The sequence below is a fragment of the Scyliorhinus torazame genome, chromosome 12, assembly GCF_047496885.1.
Source record: "Scyliorhinus torazame isolate Kashiwa2021f chromosome 12, sScyTor2.1, whole genome shotgun sequence".
Lineage (NCBI taxonomy): Eukaryota > Metazoa > Chordata > Chondrichthyes > Carcharhiniformes > Scyliorhinidae > Scyliorhinus > Scyliorhinus torazame.
Window position 1 is genome coordinate 161,185,863 of NC_092718.1, and position 24,291 is coordinate 161,210,153.

The 24,291-nt window shown below is 46.6% G+C and overlaps 1 protein-coding gene across 1 annotated transcript in view; it reads right to left on the reverse strand.

The window, feature by feature from the left end:
- The window catches only part of clip2 (CAP-GLY domain containing linker protein 2), a 114,046-nt gene that overhangs the window by 36,352 nt on the left and 53,403 nt on the right, over positions 1–24,291 (reverse strand). The window contains 7 exon segments of the mRNA XM_072469292.1: positions 1,774–1,930; positions 6,330–6,413; positions 6,513–6,570; positions 13,284–14,198; positions 17,881–17,985; positions 21,207–21,267; positions 24,023–24,126. Of these exon segments, the coding sequence (XP_072325393.1) occupies positions 1,774–1,930; positions 6,330–6,413; positions 6,513–6,570; positions 13,284–14,198; positions 17,881–17,985; positions 21,207–21,267; positions 24,023–24,126 (1,484 nt within the window).

Here is a 24,291-nt window from a genome sequence, read left to right on the forward strand (position 1 = left end):
GGAGGGGAATGTTCATTTTGAATACAAATTGAAACTGCCTGAAGCTGTCCCCTTCCTTATTGCGGTGCTTTGAGGTAAAGGAATGTTATTCAGGCTGTTGCAATATTTCACAGGTTTGTACGAGAGGTCCTGGGGACATAATTTCCTGCGCCTTTTTTTAAGCATGGTGTTGGCTAGGCTGGACACGGCACTGTGGTCAGGATCCTACTGTCTCCGATGGGTCAAGTTCCTGATGGCGCGGGCCACGTGTGGTCCCAGCGGTTGGGAACCCGGCGTGTTGGCTGCCGACAGTGTTCTGCACCGCTACACTCGTCCGGGATACGTGCTGCTGGCTGGGGGCCTTCTCCTAGGGCTGGGGGGACTGGTGGGGGGTGGTCTGGGGGGTCGCAGTTGGCGGGTTAGGGTTCGAGCACGGCGGCGCCATGTTTTATGGTGCGACCGGTGCAGGTCGTCAGCACTGCGCATGCACGGCCCGGGACCCGTCGATTTTCCGGCTGTTTCCGGCGCAATCCACAGGGGTTTCTCCTCACTGGTACCAGAATCAGTGAGGGGCTCGCGCTGACTTTCCTGTCGTGGAACTCCCGTGGATTCTCCGTTCGCGCCGGCACTTAGCCTCCGGAACGGAGAATCCAGCCACGTGTCTGAGAACAACTTGGACTTGTTGCTGCCGATCATCTCTTCAGTATATCCTGGCTCCCACCTATGCAGGCGTAGGTGGGAGTTAGATTGCATTTTGGGGTACAGATAGAACTTCCCTATAATGTCGCAAAGGAGGCTGCTGATAAACTGCATAACGCAGCATCTCACTCCGAGTGCAATCCGAGCTGGGAGGACTTACCTCACTCACCAGGCCCCGATCTGGGCCTGCATTTTACCTTTGCTCATAACGAACCACAGGTGCTTGGCCTCCTCCTGGGGAGCTCGTACACCACAAGGCCATGGGAAGATCAATGAAAGCTTCCCTGTGGTCCTCATGGGGGTTATGACACAACCCTTTTAATTGGGGTTTCCATGGACTTTAATTTTTTGTAGTGCTGGGCATGATGTATCCATTCCTGGCTTCTGCAGCAGTGCAGTTGGGTCTGATATCCGAGAGAGAGATGGCTATGTTGGGTGGCTGATGCCTGTGGTGCTGCTGGAGCTGAGGGGGTTGTGTGTCGGTGTGCGCTCGATCTGGCTGAGTACTGTGGTGTGTGAAGGTGCGCACCATCCTGTCTTGTTTTTATGACTTAATCCTGTTCTTCGTTTGGTCTCTGATGGGATTGGGGGAAAATTTGGTTTTGGCGAACGAGTGTACCGAGCCAGTTGTGATGTCGTTCTCCTGTCCCATTTTGCGCCAATATCTTTGAACTTTCTTTCTCCTGCTCTCCTTATTCATGATATTATTTTGTAACTTTGATGTATTTGTTTCTAAAATGTAAAATTGTAATAAATATATTTAAAATAAAAAAATATATATAAGACAATTTTACTACATCTGGTGTGAATTCCTAGCTGAGTAATCGGCAGGAACGACAAGTATTTATATAGATGTATATTTTCTTCGTTGGTTATTCTAACGTGTTTCTAAAGCTTCTCCCAGCTGACTGCGCCTCCCCCCCCCCCCCCCCACCCCCCCCCCAATCATCCCCAGTCCCACTTTTAGCCATCTTGCTTTGGCTTAGCCTCTGTAATAGTTAGATGCTCCCCACGCCGCACCGCCCCCCCCCCCCCCACCCCCCAGCACAGATTTTAATGATGGTGTCGCCATGGCTTAAGCCTAAGAACTCTCACCGTTCCTTTTTCAGCAGCTCTTGACTAATTAGGACCAGCTGTCCCGAAGCATCGTGGGATTTACGGGTCAGAGCTTCCAGTTCCATCTCCAGCTTCACTTTCTCCTTTGTCGTTGCATCAGCCTTTTTCTCTGAAGATTTTGACTTGTGTTCCAGAGCTGTGGAAGAAAAAAAAAATTGTGGTTATTAATCTCATGGAATAACAGTGCAGAAATCGGGTGATCTGCGCAGCCAATCAAATCTACGGTGTGAAACTCAGGTGTGTTATAAGCAATGGTTTGGCCGACATAAACAAACAGTGCGCCCTCTCCACATCCTCTTTTCTTTTCCTCTTTTTCTCCTATTTCTACCACCAGCTCAATCAGTTCATTCCAAAACACTCTTATTGCGATCCTGGACCAGGCCCTAACAGTTGCTAAGATACCGGACAGAAACCCCAATATTTATTTAATTTGTAAGGAGGTGAGGAAAGGATACTTCGCACCAGGAATCACTCCACACACAAAAGAGCGATCTGGTATATTAAAACAAACTTTGTTACTTCAACAGTATTAAACTAACTTTATCACAAAAGAAAATAGCTTACAATTACCAGTTAAATAATGTGTAACAATAAAAGGAAACACTTTAACTTCTAACTGAGATCATCTTTATCTCCAATCAAGCAAAACTCATCTCAGGTCAGAATCCGTTTTAAATACTGTTAGCAGACCCAGGAATACTTGCTGTATAGAGATTTCTTGGATAAACTGCTTTGAGAGAGAGAGAGATCCTTCAGGAATCAACTTGCAGATTCTTGCCAGTATCAAACTACTGCTTAACGTCCCAGCATTTAGCAAAAAGCTCCTGTTCTGATCACAGAAAAATCTTTAACTAAAACTCAACATCTGACTTCTTCAACCCCTGGCTCCTCCCAGTAATTACATCATCTCTATCCCACTAACAGGATTATGACCATCTTACGAAGGCTGAACACTGTTATGGATGCCAGGTCAGCACTCAACGATGGCCAAGATAACGAACCAGATGTGTAACGTTCTTTAAAGTTTTAAGACTATGCAGAAAGATAGATTTGTTCCGGGAGTGATTATATAAGAAATTGGGCTTGTTTATTTTATAAACAAAACTTTATTAAAACAAAAGAAAACAATATTTAAACTTTTACTTCACAGTTCTAACACTAACAAATTACATGCCAGTTTCTTCAAACATCATTCAATATTTGACAATAATTGTTGCCTCGTCACAAACCCCATCTGGCCTGCAGCTATCAGCCCCGGCACACAATCTTCCAGGCGTGTTGCCAACACCTTGTCCAACAGCTTTGCATGCACGTTCAAAAGGGATATAGGTCGATAAGACCCACACTCCTCCAGATACTTGTCTTTCTTCAAAATGAGCGAAATTGAGGCTTGTGCCAATGTAGGTAGCTGCTCCCCTTTCTCCAACACATCATTAAACATTTATACTCGCAAAGGTTCAACTCTTAGCAAACGTATTGTAAAATTGCACTGGGAATCCATCCAGGCCTGGGGCCTTCCCAGACTGCATCGGCCCAATACACCTCATTACCTCCTCTAGCCCAAGTGGGTCCCCCAGCACCTGCACTTTCTCTTCCTCACCACTGGGAAATCCAAGCCATCCAAAATCTGCTCCATGCCAGAGTCTCCCCGTGCATCCGGGCACTGCCAGCCTGGCAGTACCAGGGTGGTGCCTGGGTTGCACTGCCAAGGTGCCAGGAGTGCCAGGGTACCACCCTGCTCAGGGATTGACCACTCAGGAGCCTCCGATGCCTAGGGAGACCCCCCCCCCAGGTGCAGTTACACCTGGACCATTTTTGTATGGTGCCATGGCGAAGTCTCCCAGGCACAGGCATTCATTCCCGGGCCTTGGGGGAATTGGGCGCAGGCATATTTAAATGGGCCAAATGGCTCACTTAAATATGTAAATCTGGATCTTGCCCAGCAAAGGCAGGATCCAGTTCACGACATCTCGCAAGTTCTCGTTTGATCTCACAAGGCATTCCAAGCATCATAAATCTCATGAGAGGCCTCTTGCGATATTAAACAGCCTCGTCATTCAACCGCGTCGAGCTCAGCGAGGCCGTTCGATTCCGACCAATGTCTCTAATCATTTACTCCCCAGGGAACCGTGTTTCTATAATCAAAATTCCATTGGCCCTATTCAGGTAAACAATATACATGGTTGGAATTAATGATGATCTCACTTGTATGATGCTTTAATTATCCCTTCTTTAGCCACAGTGTTTATCTGTCTCTTAAACCAGTAATTTTAAACCCCTTACTGCAGCAGTCACATACACACTCTAACCCAGGCTTTTAACATTTACTGCTCCAGATTTATATAATACAATATGTATCTGAAATTCCTACATTCATTACACTATGAGCTCTGTACAAATCACAGTGGAAAGGATATACTTTGCACCTTTGATTTAGTGCGACAACTTACTTTAGGATTGGTAGAGGGAAGAGCTCAAAACATGTAATGGGGTATCTGAAGGAAAATTACCAAAAATGAACGGTAATTGTTGTGCTGCAGCTGACAATAATCCTCTGCTACCTCAACCCAAACAACAACTTGCATTTTATATCACGTCTTCAAATTGTTCCACAGTGCTTCATCGGAGCCTAATCAGACAAAACATGACGCAGAGTCAAAATGAGGTGACATTAGAATACGTGACGTAAAACCTGAATGTTGGTCGAAGAGGCCATTTTTTAAGCAACGTCTTCAAGAAGGTGAGAGATATGTGGAGAGGTGAAGAGATTTGGGAGTGAATTCCTGGTGGAGCGGTGAAGAGATTTGGGAATGAATCCCTGGTGCAGCGGTGAAGAGATTTGGGAATGAATTCCTGTTGGAGAGAGGAAGGGATTTGGGAATAAATTCCTGGTGCAGCGGTGAAGAGATTTGGGAGTGAATTCCTGGTGGAGAGAGGAAGGGATTTGGGAATGAATCCCTGGTGCAGCGGTGAAGAGATTTGGGAACGAACCCCTGGTGCAGCGGTGAAGAGATTTGGGAACGAACCCCTGGTGCAGCGGTGAAGAGATTTGGGAATGAATTCCTGTTGGAGAGAGGAAGGGATTTTCGAATGAATTCCTGGTGATGAGGTGAAGGAATTTGGGATTGAATTCCTGGTGGAGAGGTGAAGGGATTTGGGAGTGAAGTCCTGGAGAGGTGGAGATTGGTGAGCAAATTCCGGTTGGAGCGGTGAACGGGATTTGGGAGTGAATTCCAGCTGATTTCAAAAGCCTGGAGCCTAGGCAGCTGAAGACACAGTCATCAATGATAGGAAAAAGAAATGTAGGGATCACAAAGGACCAGATGTGGTGGAATGCAGAGATATCAGGAGGGTTGTAAGGCTGAAGGAGGAAGAAATATGGAAGAGTGGGACCATGAGAGGATTCCAGTGAGAACACTTCAAATTTATTCTGCCTTGCGAAATAAACTGGCAGCTTCTACCCAAACGAGTTCAGCAAGCATATCCCAGACACTAACAACATTTGTTTTCTCTTTGTTTCCATTAATTACATTGTAATACTTAATTCACAGGAGGAAATGATATAAAGGAGAGAAATACATTCCTCTGTGTTCATAAAATCTATAAGCATCCTTCACAAGGTTACTCCTTTTTCATAAAGCTTTAAATAATGTAGAAAATATGCCTGTATTTTGCTTTCATTAGCATGATTAAAAATGGCTTTTGTTAAGAATTGGGGAAAATTAAGATTAAAAAATGAAATTGGGAAAAAATAAAATAAAATAGGGGATGTCTGAAGAGATGTTGAGCAAAGCAAGTGTTTATCTAGGTGACTAGAGGGAAACAATTAGGGTATAGAAAAGGTAACTTCCAAGTGGAGAGGAAAGGAAATTGACACGTATATGCCAAAAGCCGACCCTACAGGGTGGATAACATCAAAGGGAATGAATGGTATATCCATAGCACAATGACTGGGGAAAAAGAGAGATAGGCACAGAAGCAGCTGCTATCAGCCACATCCAGGTGCAGGAGCAGTCTCCCAAAAACAAGTTATTGTTAAACAGGCAGCAGCAGGCAGCAGGTTAAGATCGAAACTCGAACCAAGCAGATTTCGCCTTTGCTGAAATTGAAGACGGTTTTCCCCAAACATGACCACATAACCTGTATGTGGTAGTTATTTGCTGGATTTAGCTTGTAGAGTTATATAATATTGGATGTTGTTTGGAAACAAGGGAACATAGGTAGTCGGAACCAAGGGATAATTTCCTGTGATACTGTGTGTGTATAGCCATCAGGGTACTTATATGTTGTAGTGTATTATAATCTTTTCCTGATGTGTTTTCTTTTCCTTTTCCGTTAATAAATATTCTTTATTTCTTGTTCACACAACGACTGGACTATTTCCTTCCTGGTTCACATTATTTTTCTCACAGTACACCAAATTCAAAATATACACCACTAAGAACTGGTGTTCTCAATTACCCTTCTGGGTTTTGGGATACTCTCACATTTAACATCAGCCGGCTTTTTAACACTATTGTCCTCATCTGACTTACCGACAATCTGGGTCTTTAATAACTCAATCTGCGATGACATTGAAGAAACGTCCTTTTCCCGTTTACCAAGTTTGTCTGACAAGTCTAAAAGGTGGTAAAACAATCAACAGAGAAAGTGAGAGTTGACCTGAGGGTTCTGTATAAACATTTCTTCAAGTAAGACTAAGTTACTTCAAACAATACCTTCTATTGACTGCTTCATTTTCATTTTCTCCTTCAAGATGTTATTGCTGTCAATGGCCTGTCAACACATCAATGATATAATTGAAATGGGTTGGCTACGATAGGGGCTTTCAGTTTCTCCCTCAACGTTCAATCGTCTTGACTATAGAGTGGAAATTACAATTGGCCTTCTCATACAGATACTTAACACACTTGTATGGAATTCCTCTGCAACATTAACCACAGATTGTCAATAAGCATAGAGCAATTTCATAAAATGCATTGAGCATTCATAGGCGAACAGCATCAATTATAATTGTTCCCTTTGGCTACTTTCAGGCGTGGAACCAACCATGGTTTATCTTCCTCCTCTGAAATACTTCCAATACCCCCTGCTTTTTAGCCAGTCTTAATTCAAATACTGCTAATAATTTCCCCAAAGTAATTTGTGGCCCATTGCCAAACATGGAGCATGAGCCTCTTTGGCATAATATTCCTCTGGGGACTAGAAGCCTGTTGGTGCTGATTGTCGCCAACATGTCCATCAATACTCAGCACAAAAGCCAATTTCACAAAAGGAGTCGGACAGGGTACAGAAGAAGATTGTGGGAATGGTTCCAGGGATGAGGAACTGCAGTTATGAAGATAGATCGGAGAAGTTGGCCCCGTTTTCCTTGGGGACAAAAAGGTTGAGAGGAGATTTGCTAGAGGTATTCAAAATCATAAGGGATCTGGACAGAGTAGATAGGAAGGAAGTGTTCCCACCCGTGCACAATTGAGAAAAGATTTCAAGTAATTTGCAAACGGTGCAAAAAAAGTGATAGGAGGAGAAACCTTTTCATGCCGAGAGTGTTTAGGATTTGGAATGCACTGCCTGAGTGTGTGGTAGAGGCATGGTCATTCGAGACATTCAAGAGGAAATTGGATTGTTCACTGAAAAGGGTTACAGGGAGGAGGCAGGGGATTGTTACCAGGTGAGTTGTTCAATGGACCTCCTTCTGCCATGTAACAATTCTGTGGTTTCCATAAATAGGCTTCATCCCTAACAATCTGCAATGTAACTTTACTGCTTCATCAGTTGAACAGTGTATGGGATGCCAATATTATAAATCCCTAAGAGTAGATTTTGTGCTTCCAGCAAAGGGGTCGCACTCTGAAGGAGCATAGGCCAGATGTGGTTCTGAAGACAATCTATCGCTCGCTCTCCACCCCTCCACCATCCCCCCACCAATGTAGCTCCTCCCTTTCAGTGACTCAGTGCTGAATTTATACTTTCCCCATTAGTCAGAAAGATATCATGCTGACAGACCAGGTATTTGAGGCCAAATTATGAATGGTTTATTGGAAGAAATCAATCTACACGGGAAGTTAAAGCAGCAATACCGTAACTTGATACTGTAATCATCCTCTGAACCCAAAATAACACAGCACACTGAAATTCTGAAGAGTCCTTTAAATTGCACCTTTTTGTGTGAGGGCACATTTTGGTGCTCGTGGGACCCGGTCTCATCCCAACAATCTGATGGGTGAGCTGAAGAACTGGACTCTGTTACCTCAGGGCCTGACCCAGCAGCTTTTCACTAAGTAAGCTTCTTTGAAGAAGTCTCTGATCCTTTTTACAAGTTCTTCCCGGGAGACGGAAAGCGTCCTGCTCCTTCCTCCATTTTGCTGATTGCCAAATAAATCGCTCCAGTTTGCTTTTTGTGAAATAATGTTTTCTCGTGGCCTTGTCGTCAGGGACAATATGCCTGATCTGCTAAGGATCTACGAAGCCAAATGTCCTGGTGTAAAAGATCCATAAGCTGGTCAGCAGAACTCAAAACAACTCTGCCGTCCCAAACCGGACAATGTGTATCCATGTGCTCCCTCAGCAGATAAAGACCATTCGGGACTGGCACAGGAAGCCTTCTTGACAGTAGCAATTGTCTCTTTTTATTCACAACAATCACTTTACCCACTCCTCAAAGCAGGAGTGCGCCGCTTTCACGGGAAAACTGCAGAGTCCCTGGTGGAGTGTAGAACAAGCCACCCAATACAGTCATCAGGGAGGGCGGAAGGTTCTTCACACCTGTTGTCACTGCTGTCGTACTTAACAATGAATCCCTTGGAAAAGCGGGTGCCTCACGGAGAGTAGCTTGTGAACGTCTATGTGCTGTGCAGGAATGCATGACCCAAGCGCTCACCAACAGAGGCCAACTGGCCATAACAATGGAGCACCATCTATCCCCGAGAGCATGGGGCTGTAACACATGGAACCTGAGACCTTGCTCAACGATCCTGGCTGCACTGCTTATTAGATCGCAGGAGGCCACCTAGAATGGTTTTCACGGAGGGAATTCAGTTGCAAAGGTCCTTTTGCTGCACGTCCAACCACTCCCCTGAGGCCTCTAATTTACTACCGGTGCCCACGTGCAGGATGTAATAATTGGTGTCTCTGAAGGCAATATTCCTGTGCAGTTGTCAAGATGATACACCTTGGAGTCCTTGCAAGTCGGGGCATAATCCATAGCCAGGGCTGTGGAAAGGCTTCAGGCTTGTTTGTGCATTAAGTTGTTACATTTCTTCATTCAGCAGCTTTGAGCTTGTTGAAAATATGACAGTCACACCCTTGGGTGTGTTCCATCGAAATAGAAGCAAAGCAGTACTCTTGAGAAGGGGTGCATGCCAGAGAAGGCCAGCACAAGGCAACATTAAATACATTTTTCATTATGTACCTCTCACATTGGTGCACATTGCCACCTGCATTTCCTCTATAATTAGCATGTGTGCCATACTGTTCCTGGGCAAGGTAGGCTGGCACACGCAGATCCTTACAGTTAGCAGGAGGGTTAGCTTTCTAAAAGCAAGCAAGAGACAAAGAGATCAGTGCTGCCTCTAAGTGAAATGGTGCCACAACCTGCTGTAAAGCACTAGCCCAGCCACCAGCTTCAGTGAGGGACCGTATCCTTTCCACGCACCGTGAGGCAGCAACACTGCAACAGCGGACAAGAGGAATGGGCAGTCATCATTGTACCCAGAACAATCCATAGGTGGTAGTGTAGGAGCAAAGCCATGCACTCAACGACATGCAGTGTTATTTAGCAAGGGTGCTGAATCTCACCATTGTGCTCCTCCTGCTCTCCTGCCCTGGTCACTAACAAGAGATTGAAGGGTTAAAAAAAAACCTGAGTTGCAGAATCAATGATACATTGAAGGAATCTGAAACAGACATCAAGAGAGGAAAGCCCCGAGACTTAATAATATTAGTACGAAAGCTGCAACTTTTCAAAAACAAACTGTTAAAATTTTTCATCACGTGAATTAAGTTTTTATCTGAACTGAATTGGATTTGCGTTGGCCTTTCCGGGAGTCTTCTCACCGTCCACATGAAGAAATCTGCTCAGCCTCGAAATCCATCTTAGTCCAAAGTAAATAATCATGTTAAAATTTAGTGCATACATTTTCTTATTCAAAAGAAGAGATTTTGCAGTGCTGAACTTTATTGAGTAAACACTTTGGGACAAGTTGGTGGTTGTAAGCAGCAGGTCACTGTCCTAGTTTATAGTGGATTAATAGGTGGAGGGTGTAGAAGAGGGACATCAGTGGATCAGAAGCTGATATTAGGCTCTTTCTTGTGGAAGGAGTTTTTTTTGTGTTCTGCGAGTTGATGTTTCCCTAAGCATTATAAAACATGCTCAGCTATGTACATCCTCTCTCCTATACCATGATGCACCAACCAATTCAAAAACCCTCTGATAGTACTAAGATATTACTCAGTACAACATCCCTCTAATAGTACTAAGATAGTAGTAACTACAAGACCCCCCTGATAGTACTAAGATAGGACTAACTACAACACCCTTCTGATAGTACTAAGATAGTAATAACTACAACACACCTCTGATAGTAAAGATAGTACTGACTATAACATCTCTCTGATAGTACAAAGATAGTACTAACTACAAGACCCCTCTGCTAGGTGCAGCAATATTACTCCTGTGAGAAAGATTCTTGCTCCAATTTGGAGTCAGTGGGGAACTTCCAAGTGTCTGCTTCTAAGTTGAATTCTCCATTCTCTGGTAGATTGCTGCTAGCTTGGGGGAAGTGACACAACTCTTGCCACTAGAGATCAGGGTTCAAACCCCACTGCAGATTTAAGCATCTAATCTACAACGACATTTCATTGCAGTACTAAGGAATCGCTGCATTGTAAAAATGCTTGACCTCGATATTTGGCTGAACCAGCCGATCGCTTGTAACTGCAGCAAGGAGATGGCCACGACCTTGAAGCTTTGGCCTCATTAACATTAGGCTGGAGATACAGGTGCCAAACCCTATCCCTAACCCTAACCCTAACCAATACTGGGCAGCTCTGCATATTAAAGGTACACAGCAGGGGAGCCGAGTGATCAGGAGAGGCACTCGAGCCTAGGCATCTATAAAACTCTGGCTTCTGCTGGTGGTGAGGTCATTACCACTGAGTAATAACATGTGATAGAAATGAATATCATCCCCAATATCCTTTAGTTAAGCTGTTCATTTCAAATATGTCTGCCTGGTCAAGTGAACTGAAAATTCCTAATTTTCTGCCTGGGGCACCTGAACATTTGGAAATGCGCTGCAGCTTCACCAACTACAAAGAATATTGCACAGGTTGTAGAGCACCTTGGAACATCTTAATGGGGTTATGAGATGCTGTATCAATGCACATTCTTCCGAATTGGTGTGATTGGTAGTCAGTTACAAATCAGAGTGACCCTAGACAGGGTGGTGGGGCAGAATGGTGGGGGCCTACATAACGTGATGAGGCTGCCAGTTATATCTTGGCAACTTGGCTCAGGGCTCTGAAGGGGATGGTCTCTCCTGCTTAGTTAGCCTGGGGCGGGATTCTCTCACCCCGGGGCCGGGCCGGAGAATCGCCACGACTGGCGTGAATCGCGCCACGCTGCCCCGATGCTGGAGCGCGATTCTCTGGACAGCGGAGAATCAGCGCCATTGGCCCCGGCGCGCCGCGGGCCAGGGGCCGCTCTCCGGGTCCCCCCTCCCCCCACCCCCGGCGACTCTCCGCCCGGGATGGGCTGAGCAGCCGTACAAAAAAACCCAAGTCACACCGGTGCCATTCTAGCCTGGTCTTACCCGGCGGGATCTCGGCGAGGAAGGATCCGGGGGCAGCCTGTGGGGGGGGGGGGGCTCCAACCCCCGGATCTACCGATCGGCGGGCCAGCCTCTCGGGCTGGGGGCCTCCTTCGTTCCTCGCCGGTCCCTGTAGCTCTATGGCATGTTGCGTCGGAGCCGGTGCGGAGAAGGGAGTGTCACCGCACATGAGCGGAAATTGCGCCGGTCCTACTGCGCAAGCGCAGACCCGCGGCGCCCATCTGACGCCGGGATCGGCAGTGGAGCGGCGTGGGTCGCTCCAGTGCTGTGCTGGCCCCCTGTAGAGGTCAGAATTCCTGCTCCTGAGGCCATGTTGACGCCGTCGAAAAAGGCGGCAGCGTTTATGACGGCGTCAACACTTAAGCCTCAGGATCAGAGAATCCCGCCCCCTGTGCCCCACAGAGGGTCTCCCTAATGGACACTGAACATCCCACCAGCCTCCGGCTGCTGGCCACACCCATCCCCAGCACCTCTCACTGGGACCTGGTTAACTGGCTTTAGTGAAACCAGCTATTTAGCTTCCATGGTCAGTTCGGATGGATATAAATGCTGGCCTAACTAGTGACACCCACATCCCATGAAAACCCTTGGGAGAAGAGGTGGGTGGGGGGGGGGGGGGGGGGGAGAGAAAGAGGTGTGTGGGGTGGTTTTGGCGGAGGTGGGCAGCCTCCCTCATTGGGACAGATGCTATGGCCTCAGGCAACTATTGGCCCGATGATCTTAAGATCTGGTTGTGGCTTCCAGGACTACCAAAGATGGGCTCGCCCAAAGACTATCCCAGCTGATGGCTGGGCCCACTGTCTCTGCATAACATTGAGCCCTTTCTTTGCCTTTCCTCCTTTGAAGACTAAATTGGCTGCTGTCTTATTCACTGCTTACTTCCTCTGTTGCTGGCGACTCTGTTGGGAAGCAGTTTGTGGGTACAGTTCCAGGGCATTGACCCCCCCCCCCCCCCCAGCACCTGATAGAAGTACCGGTGATCATTAGTCACAGGGGCCTCGAGGTGGCTGCTGAACCATGGTTAGGAGTGGGAACTCTGGCCAATTTCCTCCTCCTTAAAACAGGGCCACCGGGGGGAACCATTGTGTGACTTCCGTTGCTTGCTGAACAGCCGACTCACTCTGGAGTGAAGGTTGAGTCCTGGCTCATAACTAACTGGATAAACCATAACTAACTGGATAAACCATAACTAACTGGATAAACTTCCCTAGGCATTGGCAGGCCCTGGAAATTGCCTCTTTAAACTCCCTGTCGTTTGTTGGCCATTTCCTCTCAAGCATTTGCTGTGAGTTTCAGCGGCAAGAACCCGTGTATAGCAGCTACGCTAAGAATGATCGAACCATTAAATTACATTTCACATAAGCAAACATATTCTCCCCTGCCATTTAACTGAACAGTTACTTCTTCAACTCAATGTACAGACGGTACATAAAAATAGGCCCATGACTGTGTCTATTAATATTTAATTAATATTTATCAAATTTCAAAGACATCTATTATTTTAATCTGATGTAAGCCCACGTTATTAATACAAGGTTAATTTTTCTTTGATATATTCTTGAGTTGATCTTAATCAGAGCACAGCAAGGCTAACATGATTTCTCCTACCACAAACAGACCAGAGGTATGTTTATTGTTTTGTTTTTTTAATTCTCATACTTCCGAAGAATGGCGTGCTTCCAGTGCGTGCAACTTCTCCTGAAGGTGCTTAACTTCCTGCTTGTGATGGATCTCAGACTTCTGGAGCGCCTCATAGTCCATCATTTGTCTCTGAGCCGCAGAGATCTGCTCCTTTAAGAAGCTGATGGCCTGTTCTTGGTCTTTGTAGCCGGCGTGAAGCTTCTCCTGCTCACTGAGCCTCAGCTCAGTATTTCGGAGCTGATCAACGGTCGTCTGGAGCTCTTGCCTGTGCTGACTCGTCGTCAGCTCCAATTTGCCCCTCCAGTCTGCGTTGCATTCTCCCACTTCACACTTGGCTTCTTGCAGCTTAACTCTGAAGCCCTCTTTTTCCTTTATGTGAAGTGCCATCTCAATCTCATGCTTGGCTTTCAAGTTCTCCCATTCTAGGTGGTGTTCCATCTTCAGGCTTTCCATGGTGGCTCTTAGCTCGACCAGCTCACTGTTCTGAACATCACTGCCGGCAATCAATGAGACCTTAAGCTCCTCCAGAGATTTCTGGTGGTCAGACACCAGGGTGTCCAATTTGTTCTTCCAGTTGTCCATCATCTCCATGTTTTCCTTCGTTGCCTGGTGCAGCTTCTGCCGGAGGTCGCTGATATCCTGCAAGTATTTCTTGTTGGCGGCCTTTAACTTTTCCGTCTCCGCTTGATACTCCTGCAGCCTGGCCTCATATTTCTCCCTCAGTAGGACACTCTCAGTCTGGTGCTCCTTGTTGACCGACGATAGCTGTCCTCGCAATTTGAGAACCTCCGACTGGAGGCTGAGACTGTGCTCCGCCGTGTCTGACTTGTTCGAGCTTCTCAGTCTCTGCTGCAGTTCCTCAATCTCACTGTTCCGCAAGCTGAGTTCATCCTCCAGCTGCACGATCCTGGACTTTTCAGCTACCGTTGTGAGCTAGAGTCAGAAAAGCAAAAGAAAACAGTTAGTATCCAACGTTTGCTGCTTCGGTAGCTTCTATTAATGGTTTGCAGACTGGCCAAGTGTGGCATGGCAGCTTCGGTATATTATTTGATGTAAAGTTGCCGTTCTATACCTTTGATCTTTAGATAGTAGAAACAAAGAACTCACAGATTTAGTTTGGTGGCTGGAATATTGCCAATTGATATGTACAACAGTTGGTATAGAAGCACACTACAGTATCACAGTGCCACAATGTCTAGTCAATTTGCTTTGTATATGAAGCTTAGTCTTGGTCATGCTGCAGGGACCCCTCCATTTTGGGAAAGTGCTGGAAAAGACCCCAAGCTCAAACCATTGCTTTTACCATTAGACAAATCATAAATCTCTAAACGTTATCAAAACTGGCACAATGGAGATCAGCAGCCTAGGGCTGTAGGTTATTGACCATTCACATTACAATGATGACACTCGGGGCTCATTTTGTTGATCATCCATTGAGTCAGAGACGGGGTGCGTCCGAAAGGAATAACGAATGACTGCTCCAGTCATTGGGTTCAACCTCAATGTCTTCAATCTCCCCATCTCCTAACCTTATCAATCAGACCATTGTCTAGAAACATTTATACAACCACTTCACAAGGCCGTTCCTGCTGACTGACACCAATATTAGATTTTCTATTTATACAAAACAATCTGCAGTTTTCCTGCAAGAGTTCCGATTTATGGCCCTTGAACCTTGACTCCTTCACTCATGTATTTGATAGAATTTCTCACTGTGCTTTGTCTCTCACACTGGGTTCTCTCTATAGTTATATATTGTGGGCATTTCCCCCATAATGTATATCTATTCTAAAGCGTTAATATACTGTTCACTGGGAGCTTGTTTCCTTGTTTAATATCTTCACACAGACCTCTTCCCTTTGGGGAATAGTGAGGAGCTGCTAGGATGATTAGCAGGCCGCTTACTGTGTCACAAATGCGCCAGTATTTTAATGAATGACAGCAACTCTGCCACAAAAGGTATTATTTATTTAATAAAAGTATTATATAATTCAGTGTCTAAGTGTTGGTCTAGTTTTCCTAATCTTTTTTGTTTCATTCGCCTTCCTCATTGCCTATTGCCATGTAGACACAAACCCTGCCAATCCAACACACGACCTCTGATAGGCCAAAGCACAAAGTCCGGGCAAATCACTTCAATTTGCACCACTATTTTGCATCTGTTGATTTGATTTGTTTGAACCTTTTGGGGTGGCATGGTGCACAGTGGTTAGCGCTGCTGTCGCACAGCACCAGAGGCCCCGGGTTCAATTCCGGCCTCGGGTGACTGTCCGTGTGGAGTTTGCACGTTCTCCCCATGTCTGTGTGGGTTTCCTTCGGGTCCTCCGGTTTCCTCCCACAGTCCAGGTTAGATGGATTAGCCAGGCTAAATTGCTCCTTAGTGTCCAAAATGATGTGTAGGTTAGATTAAAGGCTTAGTGGGATAGAGCGGGTAGTGAGTTGGGGTGAAGTACTCTTTCAGATTGTCGGTGCAGACACGATGGGTCGACTGGCCTCCTTCTGCACAGTAGGGATTCTATTCTATGATTCTATGGAGGTTTGGAAAATAGAACAGTAAAGAACAGTACAGGTCCTTCGGCCCACAATGTTCTGCCGACCATTTATCCTAATCTAAGATCAACCTAACCTACACCCATTCAATTTACTGCTGTCCATGTGCCTGTCCAAGAGTCGCTTAAATGTCCTTAATGACTCTGACTCCACCACCTCTGCTGGCAGTGCATTCCACACACCCACCACTCTGTGTAAAGAACCTACCTCTGACATCTCCCCTACACCTTCCTCCAATCACCTTAAAATGATGTCCCCCTCGTGACAGTCATTTCCGCCCTGGGGAAATGTCTCTGGCTATCCACTCTAACCATGCCTCTCATCACCTTGTACACCTCTATCAAGTCACCTCTCTTCCTTCTTTGCTCCAGTGAGAAAAGCCCTAGCTCCCTCAACCTTTCTTCATAAGACATGCCCTCCAGTCCAGGCAGCATCCTGGAAACCCTCCTCTGCACCCTCTCCAAAGCATCCACAACCTTCCTAGAATGAGGCGACCAGAACTGGACACAATATTCCAAGCGTGGTCTAACCAGGGTTTTATAAAGCTGCGGCAAAACCTTGCGGCTCTTAAACTCAATCCCCCTGTTAATGAAAGCCAACACATCATACGCCTTCTTAACAACCCTATCAACCTGGGCGGCAACTTTGAGGGATCTATGTACGTGGACCCCAAGATCCCTCTGTTCCTCCACACTTCCTAGAATCCTTCTGAGGGGAGTTGCCTCACTGGTGCATAAATCACAAACCAACATTTTTCAGTCAGCAACTAGTTTCAAACGGGGTTGGTTTAGCACAGGGCTAAATAGCTGGCTTTTAAAGCAGACCATGGCAGGCCAGCAGCGCGGGTTCAATACCCGTAACAGCCTCCCCGAACAGGCGGCGGAATGTAGCGACTAGGGGCTTTTCACAGTAACTTCATTTGAAGCCGACTTGTGACAATAAGCGATTTTCATTTTCATTTCATTTCAATTTCAGACTCTGGCAGTGGCAGTGGGGTAGGTGCTTTGGCTATACCGGCCTTTCTACTGCACCCAACTAACAAAAGTCTATACCTCTAGCCTGAAAATACCTACTGGTCTTCCTGGGCCTTGTGAATCTTACGGAGCTTGCACACTGTCAAGCAGCAACTGGCCAGAAAATTTGACCGGTTCTGTATTTTTATGGCTGCATCCTTGGTCCTCTCTCTGCTTACTTTAATGTGCCCCTCCTTCTATGTGCATTCTCCCCCCACCCTCCATCCAGGTTCCTACATCACCTCTACAAGGACTGTAACCGCCACCTAGAAGGACAAGGGCAGCAACTGCACAGGGGAACACCGTCACTTCCAAGTCGCACACCATTCCTGTTTTGGGCGTATGCCATTGGTCCCTCATCGTCGCTGTGTCAAATTCCTGGGACTCCCTCTCAAACAGCACTGTGGGAGCACCTTCACCAGGCAGGTTGCAACAGCTCACCACCTTCTCAAGGGCAACCGCTGATGAGCAGTAGGTGTCAGTGATGGCCACATACCGTGCCAGTTGGCAATTGATCTCTCCAATAATCACCTTGCCTTAACTGCACTGAACATTGAGAACAAAGTTCAGGGGACACTGGACAATGAGCCCACAATATCATGTTGTTAATATGAACCCTTCATTAAGGCCAACCATTGAAGATGCCTATGTTATTTTAATCTGATTTAAGACTTATGATTCATTTGCTAGCTCACCAGCACTTTAAGTAATTCCACATGCAACCAGACCACAGGCAGAGCTCGCGATTTAGCAGGGAGCTGAGTCTCCACATGATTGTCAGAAAGCTTCAGCACATTGGGTGACGTACCAAGCAATGTTTTAGCAGACCAATGCCAAGCAAAAATATAAAAAGGCTTTCAAGCGTAGAAGTGAAAAGAAAGCCCACCCCACCGCTCCCATTTCAACGCAAAGCGCAAGACAGAAAACAAAACCTAATATGCTTGAAAATAAAAGGAAGCTTTGGTGATGCCAAGCCATTCTCAGGCAAGCTATGAGACTGACTGAGGGACGGGTGGGGGAGGGCGGGGGGGAGGCACATGAACTGCTTTTACCCGAGTGTCTTCGAACTCCTTTTGGAGTTTTCCAGCTTTGGTCCTTTCAAACAGCAGGCTGTGCTCGAGCTCCCGAATGCGGGCATGCTCTAACTTTGTCTGAGTCTGTTAATCCCGAGGGAAAAAGGTGAAAAGGAAAGAGAGAGAGAGAGAGAGAGAGAGACACAAACAGACTGTAACAGCTCAGCACAATAAAATCAATGGGGAAGGAGGCAAATGCAAAACGATTACACCGTCAAGTATTCACAACCGAGGGACAAAGCTTTTGCCTGAATGACACCTGCTGATCTTTCATAATATGTATCAAGCAGTCAAAGCAATTCCAAAGAGAGTATTACATTTCACGTAGTACAGGCCGACACAAAGGTTTGAGCCTTCAAGCTAGTCACACATTTGACAGACGCACGTAAAATATTACCTTTTTATTCCCCCACCGTTAGGGAAGGGGGGGGCACAGAAATCACTAGGCTTGCACAGCTCCTCACATCAGCAAGGTCGAGATTGGGAACTCTAGCCGTGCTGAAAATCAGTGCGTCACAGTACCACATCCTTACGTTGAGAAAGAACACTTGTAGGATGGCATTCCTGTGCTCCTTTCTTGCAGAATTAATAAAAGCAGCTGAACTATTTTTAGGGGACCCCAAATCAAAGCATGGATTGGACCCGCTCCCTGCACACTTCAGCCGAGTGGTCACTAGGAGTCAAATAAAGCTGCTTTCTGCACGGAACTCTCCGTGTTATTGGAATAGAATGGACCCAGGAAGGAATGGGGAGCAGAACTGCAAACACGCACAGAGTGCTGATTGCTTTATGGAAAATTAGATGACCACGAATATTTATTTTCTCATGACCAGTCCAGTCAATGCTTATCTTTTGCATCATCCCACTTTTCCCTGCATGCTACCAAAATGACGAGTGGGATTTACCGGCTGTTCACGCCAGCGGGAAATTCCGGTCCCATGCCTGCGCACGGGTTTCCCGGCGGTGAGGGGTACGGTCAATGGGAAATCCCGTTGACAACGGTGGGACCCAGTAGATCCCGCTGATGGGCCGCCTCCCCGCTGAAAAACACGGTGGGGTGGTCAGCAAAACCCGCCTGACAGCTTTTAAATCATTTCCATGTACACTGATTTTTACTGCTAGCTGATAAAATTCCGACCTAGAATTCGGAATCATCTGTAATTAGATATCTGGTTCCAACTTGCTCACATTCAGTTCCTTCAGGGATTAATCCTCTGCCTCGCTTTCGAGTGGGTTATATCTTTTGAGCTGGGCGTTATCTTTATTTGCAGTGATGGACATTACCTCAGCATTCCAGAATCAAAACAGCCCTTGTTTTGGGCCAGAAAAAAAATATTTTTGAAAATGTGTTCTTTCATGTGGTACTGTGGCGCATTGATGTGGGCGTCGCCAGCTGGGCCAGCATTTGTCGTCCATCCCTAATTACCCTTGAACCCAGGGCCATTTCAGAGGGGCAATTAAGAGTCAACCACATTGCTGTATCTCCGGAGTCACACGTAGGCCAGACCAGGTTAGGACAGCCGATTTCCTTCCAGTGAATCGGATGTGTTTTTACGATAATCGATGATAGTTTGATCGTCACCATTATGAAGACTGGTTTGCATTTCCAGGTTCCTTTAGTCTAATTTAAACTCCCATCAGCTGCTGGGGTGGAATTTGAACCCATGTCCCCAGAGCATAGCCTGGGCTTCTGGATTACTAGACCAGTGACCGTACTACTACGCCACCATCTTCCCCGTGCATTGCTCTAGCACACTTGGGCATTACAGAGGGATTACTGTCACTAAATTTGAGATAGGGAGAATTGTCCGGTTATTTTTAACTGGTATAAAGAGTAAGCAAGACGGTGAGTATTTGGCCCTGAGGCTCTGGGTGCAGTTGCCACACGATTACCTTTGCTATGTGTTGGCTGCCGCAAGGCATCTCTTGCCTTCCCCAAACGGCAGAGAGTCAGTAAGTAATGGGTTGGTTTACATTTTAAATGGTCAGCCCTTTTCATTCAAAATGGCTAAAAACAGAAATGCAGTGTAAAGTGCCCCAGAAGCTGCACTGAGCAGTGACTTAAATGCGGAACTGGCAGCAATTCAAAGGCACATGTAGATGCATTTCACCTCACTTCACAATGGAGGGTGTTGCTCGCGTAACAACAAGAAACAACAAGCCTGCAGCGAGAAACAATTCCTTCACTGTTTGTTCTAACTGAAATGTCCCAGACGCAGTCATTCGACTAATTGGTACTGGGAGATCAGCAACATCTCCAAATAGACTATTTGGGACATGGGTCGAATTGCATTTTTTCCAGACTCTAGGTCGGATCTTCGCTTTACTCATTGGGTTTCTGTTCCACTAAGGTTTATTCGAAAAAAGTTCCGAAATAGCATCCGACTGCTGGTAGAAACTGGATGTATCCCATTACTCAATGCAGTTTGGCAGGAGGCCAATGGGTTTACTACATGCAGGTGTCTTCTATCACACACTTCGACAATGAAAAGAAAACATAGGTTAAATTGTCAATCAAGAGGAACGTCATACATCCACAGACATGACATACAGGAAACAAAACTCCAGGGTCCACAGCTGTAAACATTGTGGGAGCAGAGTGATCAAGGTCACCATTCTCAAAAAGTAAAATACATCAACTAAGCCATTTCTCTTCTTTCCAACCCACTCTGTCAAAGCAAAAGGTTGAGTTATAATTCTGCCCACTTTCTGTCCTCCAGGAGTGGAAGACTGGGAAGGTTGTGCTCTCTCTCCCAAAGGCAGCAACAAAAATTAAAATTTAAACCAAACGCAAGTCTGTTTTCAGACTTTCGGTCTCAATAAGTTTGAGTAAAGAGTGAGAAAAGAAATTGGGACGATTAAGATTATTTCAGCAGTTCTCACATTATTTTGGAATTCCTGAGTTTAGGTCATGAAGATTCCAAGCTGATGGATGCCTTGCATAACAGTTTTATTTTTCAAACTATCTTGCATTGAACGGGCATACCAATGAACCCCTCAAACCTCAGGGAATAAAAATGCTCTACTTTCCTTCTTCCTATATGCCTGGCTGGCCAAATGGCTTCCTTGGACGGTAGAGTGCAGACATCCTTACAAACACCATCAACCCGAGTGATGATGCACCCCCTACCAGGCCATCCAGATGTTCCCTGCCATGGAAAATGGGGGAGCACAATTTGAGGAAAAGCCAGGAAAAGAAGGCAGGTCAATGCTGGTCTCCCAGCTTGGGTTTATCGATGAGCAGTCCGACGACGCATTTCATCTACCGAGATAGCGGTCGCATTATCCGTGCTCCACACTTTTACCTCCAAATCTCCTTTGGTAATTGATTCTTCTTCCACTCGGAACTGGAGATCTTCAATTTTCCTGGAAAACCATTAAAGCAAAGGGGCGAAAATTAAAGTTAAGCCTTCAGGGATATTGTACACACTCCAGCGTCACAAATCCCAACATTTTGGGGTGGCTTGCTGGAGTCAGAGCAAGCAATGGCATTTCTTTCTGCAAAATCTAAACATGTGCAAAAGAACTGTGATAGACAACAATCAATTGAAATTTTAACACCCGAGATTGATGGAGTTATGCTGAGTAATTGGGTTCAGGGATCAAATGGTATGGAGCTGATAAAAGCAAATTACTGCGGAGGCTGGAATCTGGAAAAAAAACCCAGAAAATGCTGGACAATCTCAGCAGATCTGACAGCATCTGTGGAGAGAGAAGGAAGCTAACGTTTCGAGTCTGGATGACTCTTTGTCAAAGCTGGAGTTGAGGTGGGTAAATGGGGGTTGAGGTGGGTAAATGGGGGTTGAGGTGGGTAAATGGGGTTGAGGTGGGTAAATGGGGTTGAGGTGGGTAAATGGGGTTGAAGTGGGTAAATGGGGTTGAAGTGGGTAAATGGGGGTTCAGGGGGTAAATGGGGTTCAGGGGGCAAATGGGGGTTCAGGGGGCAAATGGGGGTTCAGGGGAAAATGGGGGTTCAGGGGGTAAATGGGGGTTGAGGGGGTAAATGGGGGTTGAGGGGGTAAATGGGGGTTGAGGGGGTAAATGGGGGTTGAGGGGGTAAATGGGGGTTGAGGGGGTAAATGGGGTTGAGGTACAAATCACCCAATGTCTAGTGAAATGGCAGAACAGGCTTGAGTGGCTCATTGAGCCACTCTTGTTCAGTCTCACTCCCTGTAACTCAGTCTAGTCCCGTACCCCACCTCCTGAACTCTGCCCTTCCCAACTCCGACTTCTGGTCCTCACCAGTCCACTAAATACACAAAGCCTTCACCCATCTGAGCTAGACCCTCTGGACTTCCTGAGTCACTACAACACTCCCCACACCCTTTAAAGCCATCTCAAGTCCGACTCTTTGTGATTTCCATCATCCCGACAAACTCTTTTTCCTTCCTCAACATCCTTCCGCGTCTAGCTGCTTGGGTTGATCTATTATGTGAAAGGTCCTATATAAACCCGCCAAATAAATTCCAGCCATCCTTCATGGGGAAAATGCAGTAAAATGGGAAATCTAACAGCATGGGTGGAAAAACAACATCAAAACAAGATGGGTTTATTATCAATTCTCTCGTGATCTATGTGCTCATCAGGGTGAATGACATCAGTGCTTATGCTGGGAACACATTTTCACTTTTGCAATTGTAAGTCAACAACTGCACTGCCTGCCTGGGTTCGGGACTGTCACGTGGACCACAGTACAGTACAGAGGTAGAGCAAAAATCTCCCTTTACTTAATAGGTTATCTCTTAACCCAAAGGGTCATCTGGACTCGAAACATTAGCTCTTTTCTCTCCCTACAGATGCTGCCAGACCTGCTGAGATTTTCTAGCATTTTCTGTTTGGTTTCAGTTTCCACCATCCGCAGTAATTTGCTTTTATCTTAGGTTATCTCTTAATCTACGCAGTGGAACATGAGTTCATTAAATGCCTACCGTTAAATGGAAGCATGGTTTGACACCATTCTACACAGACAAGAGGGGCGCGATCTAACGGAATGGTTTCTAAGTGTCACTTGCAGCGGGTTTTGCTGAGAGTTTCCTGCCAGCTCTGTCGGCGAGTACCCACTGCTATCTAACCACAAGTCACTTTTTTGGGCTCTGGGCCGTTTCTCCCCGGTCAAGCCCACACTTAGAATTATTTTCATCACTGGGGAGCTGAACTCGCTGGCCAGACTGGCTCCTCAGAGATCAGGCCGCCATTTTGAAAGGGTGCCCTAATCTTGAAGTGGGCTTCGGGGTCCCCGACATCCCTCCACCCCAAACACATGGGCATTACCCCCCCACCTCCCTGCCCACCATGTGATGAAACCCCGCTATGGGGTTTTCAGGCCTTTTAAATGCCCCTTTTCAGGCCTCCCCCTCCCTTCCAGGATCCCCACCCTACACTCCCCCAACCTTCTGGAGCTCCTTCATACACGCCCTACACTCCCCCACCCTTTACACCTCCCCCTCATCCTCCATTCATGGACCAGGCCCTCCTCAGGCCCTGTCCCTTGGCAGTGCCACCCTGAAAACCTGGCAGTACATCTGACGGCTTTGCAATGCCACCTGGGCACCTTGGAGGTGCCAGAGTGGTGGGGCCAAGATGCCAACGTGGCAGTGCCAAGGAGTCCGCGTTCAAGGGGGAGGGTCACCCTGCACTGTCCCTGACCACTCAGGGGCCCGGGGGATCCCCCAGGTGCCGTTCCGTCTGGTCCATGTTTGTGTGGACCAGAACTGAATGGTGGCCAGCTGGGGACACCCTGGGGAGGCTAGTAGATGCCGGGAGCCCGGTAGATCCCGGGTCAGCATGCCCAGAAAGATTTTAAACCTACTTAGGCATGTGAGTGGGATTGCCATTGTGGGCGGGATCCTGATCGCGATGCCTCACGACGTCTGGGTAGATCTCATGAGGCGAACAGGCTGTCGGGAAGCCTGTAGGAGGCCTCTCCCAGCCGCGCTCCCAGTAGATTGCGTTTGAGGTGTCTGGCCGTACAATCTCCCACTTCATTTCAAAATTACCATCATATCCTCTTGCCTGCTTTTCTGCCACTTCCTGGGCAAACCAGTTTCCCTTTACCTTCCTTTCTCCCCTTCTCTGGACACACATCCTTGACCCTTTTCTGTCTCTTGGGTTTACATCTTACCTTTTCTCCTCCTCCAGTGTGTTTAACAATTCACGTTTTTGTTTCTCAGCATTGTTCAGCATGGATCGCGCTGCCAGAAGATTCGCCTCAGCCTCTGTCGCATACTGCAGGGAAAAATATTCGGTCACTTCTTATCTGATTGGCTTTTAGCTATGGGAATAGAGATGTCCACCCTGTTTAAATGACTTATTGCAATAGACCCTGCGCCATGTTATTGTTTGACCAGTTATTGACCAGGAAACACTTGATGCAATAGACATCAGGCTGGA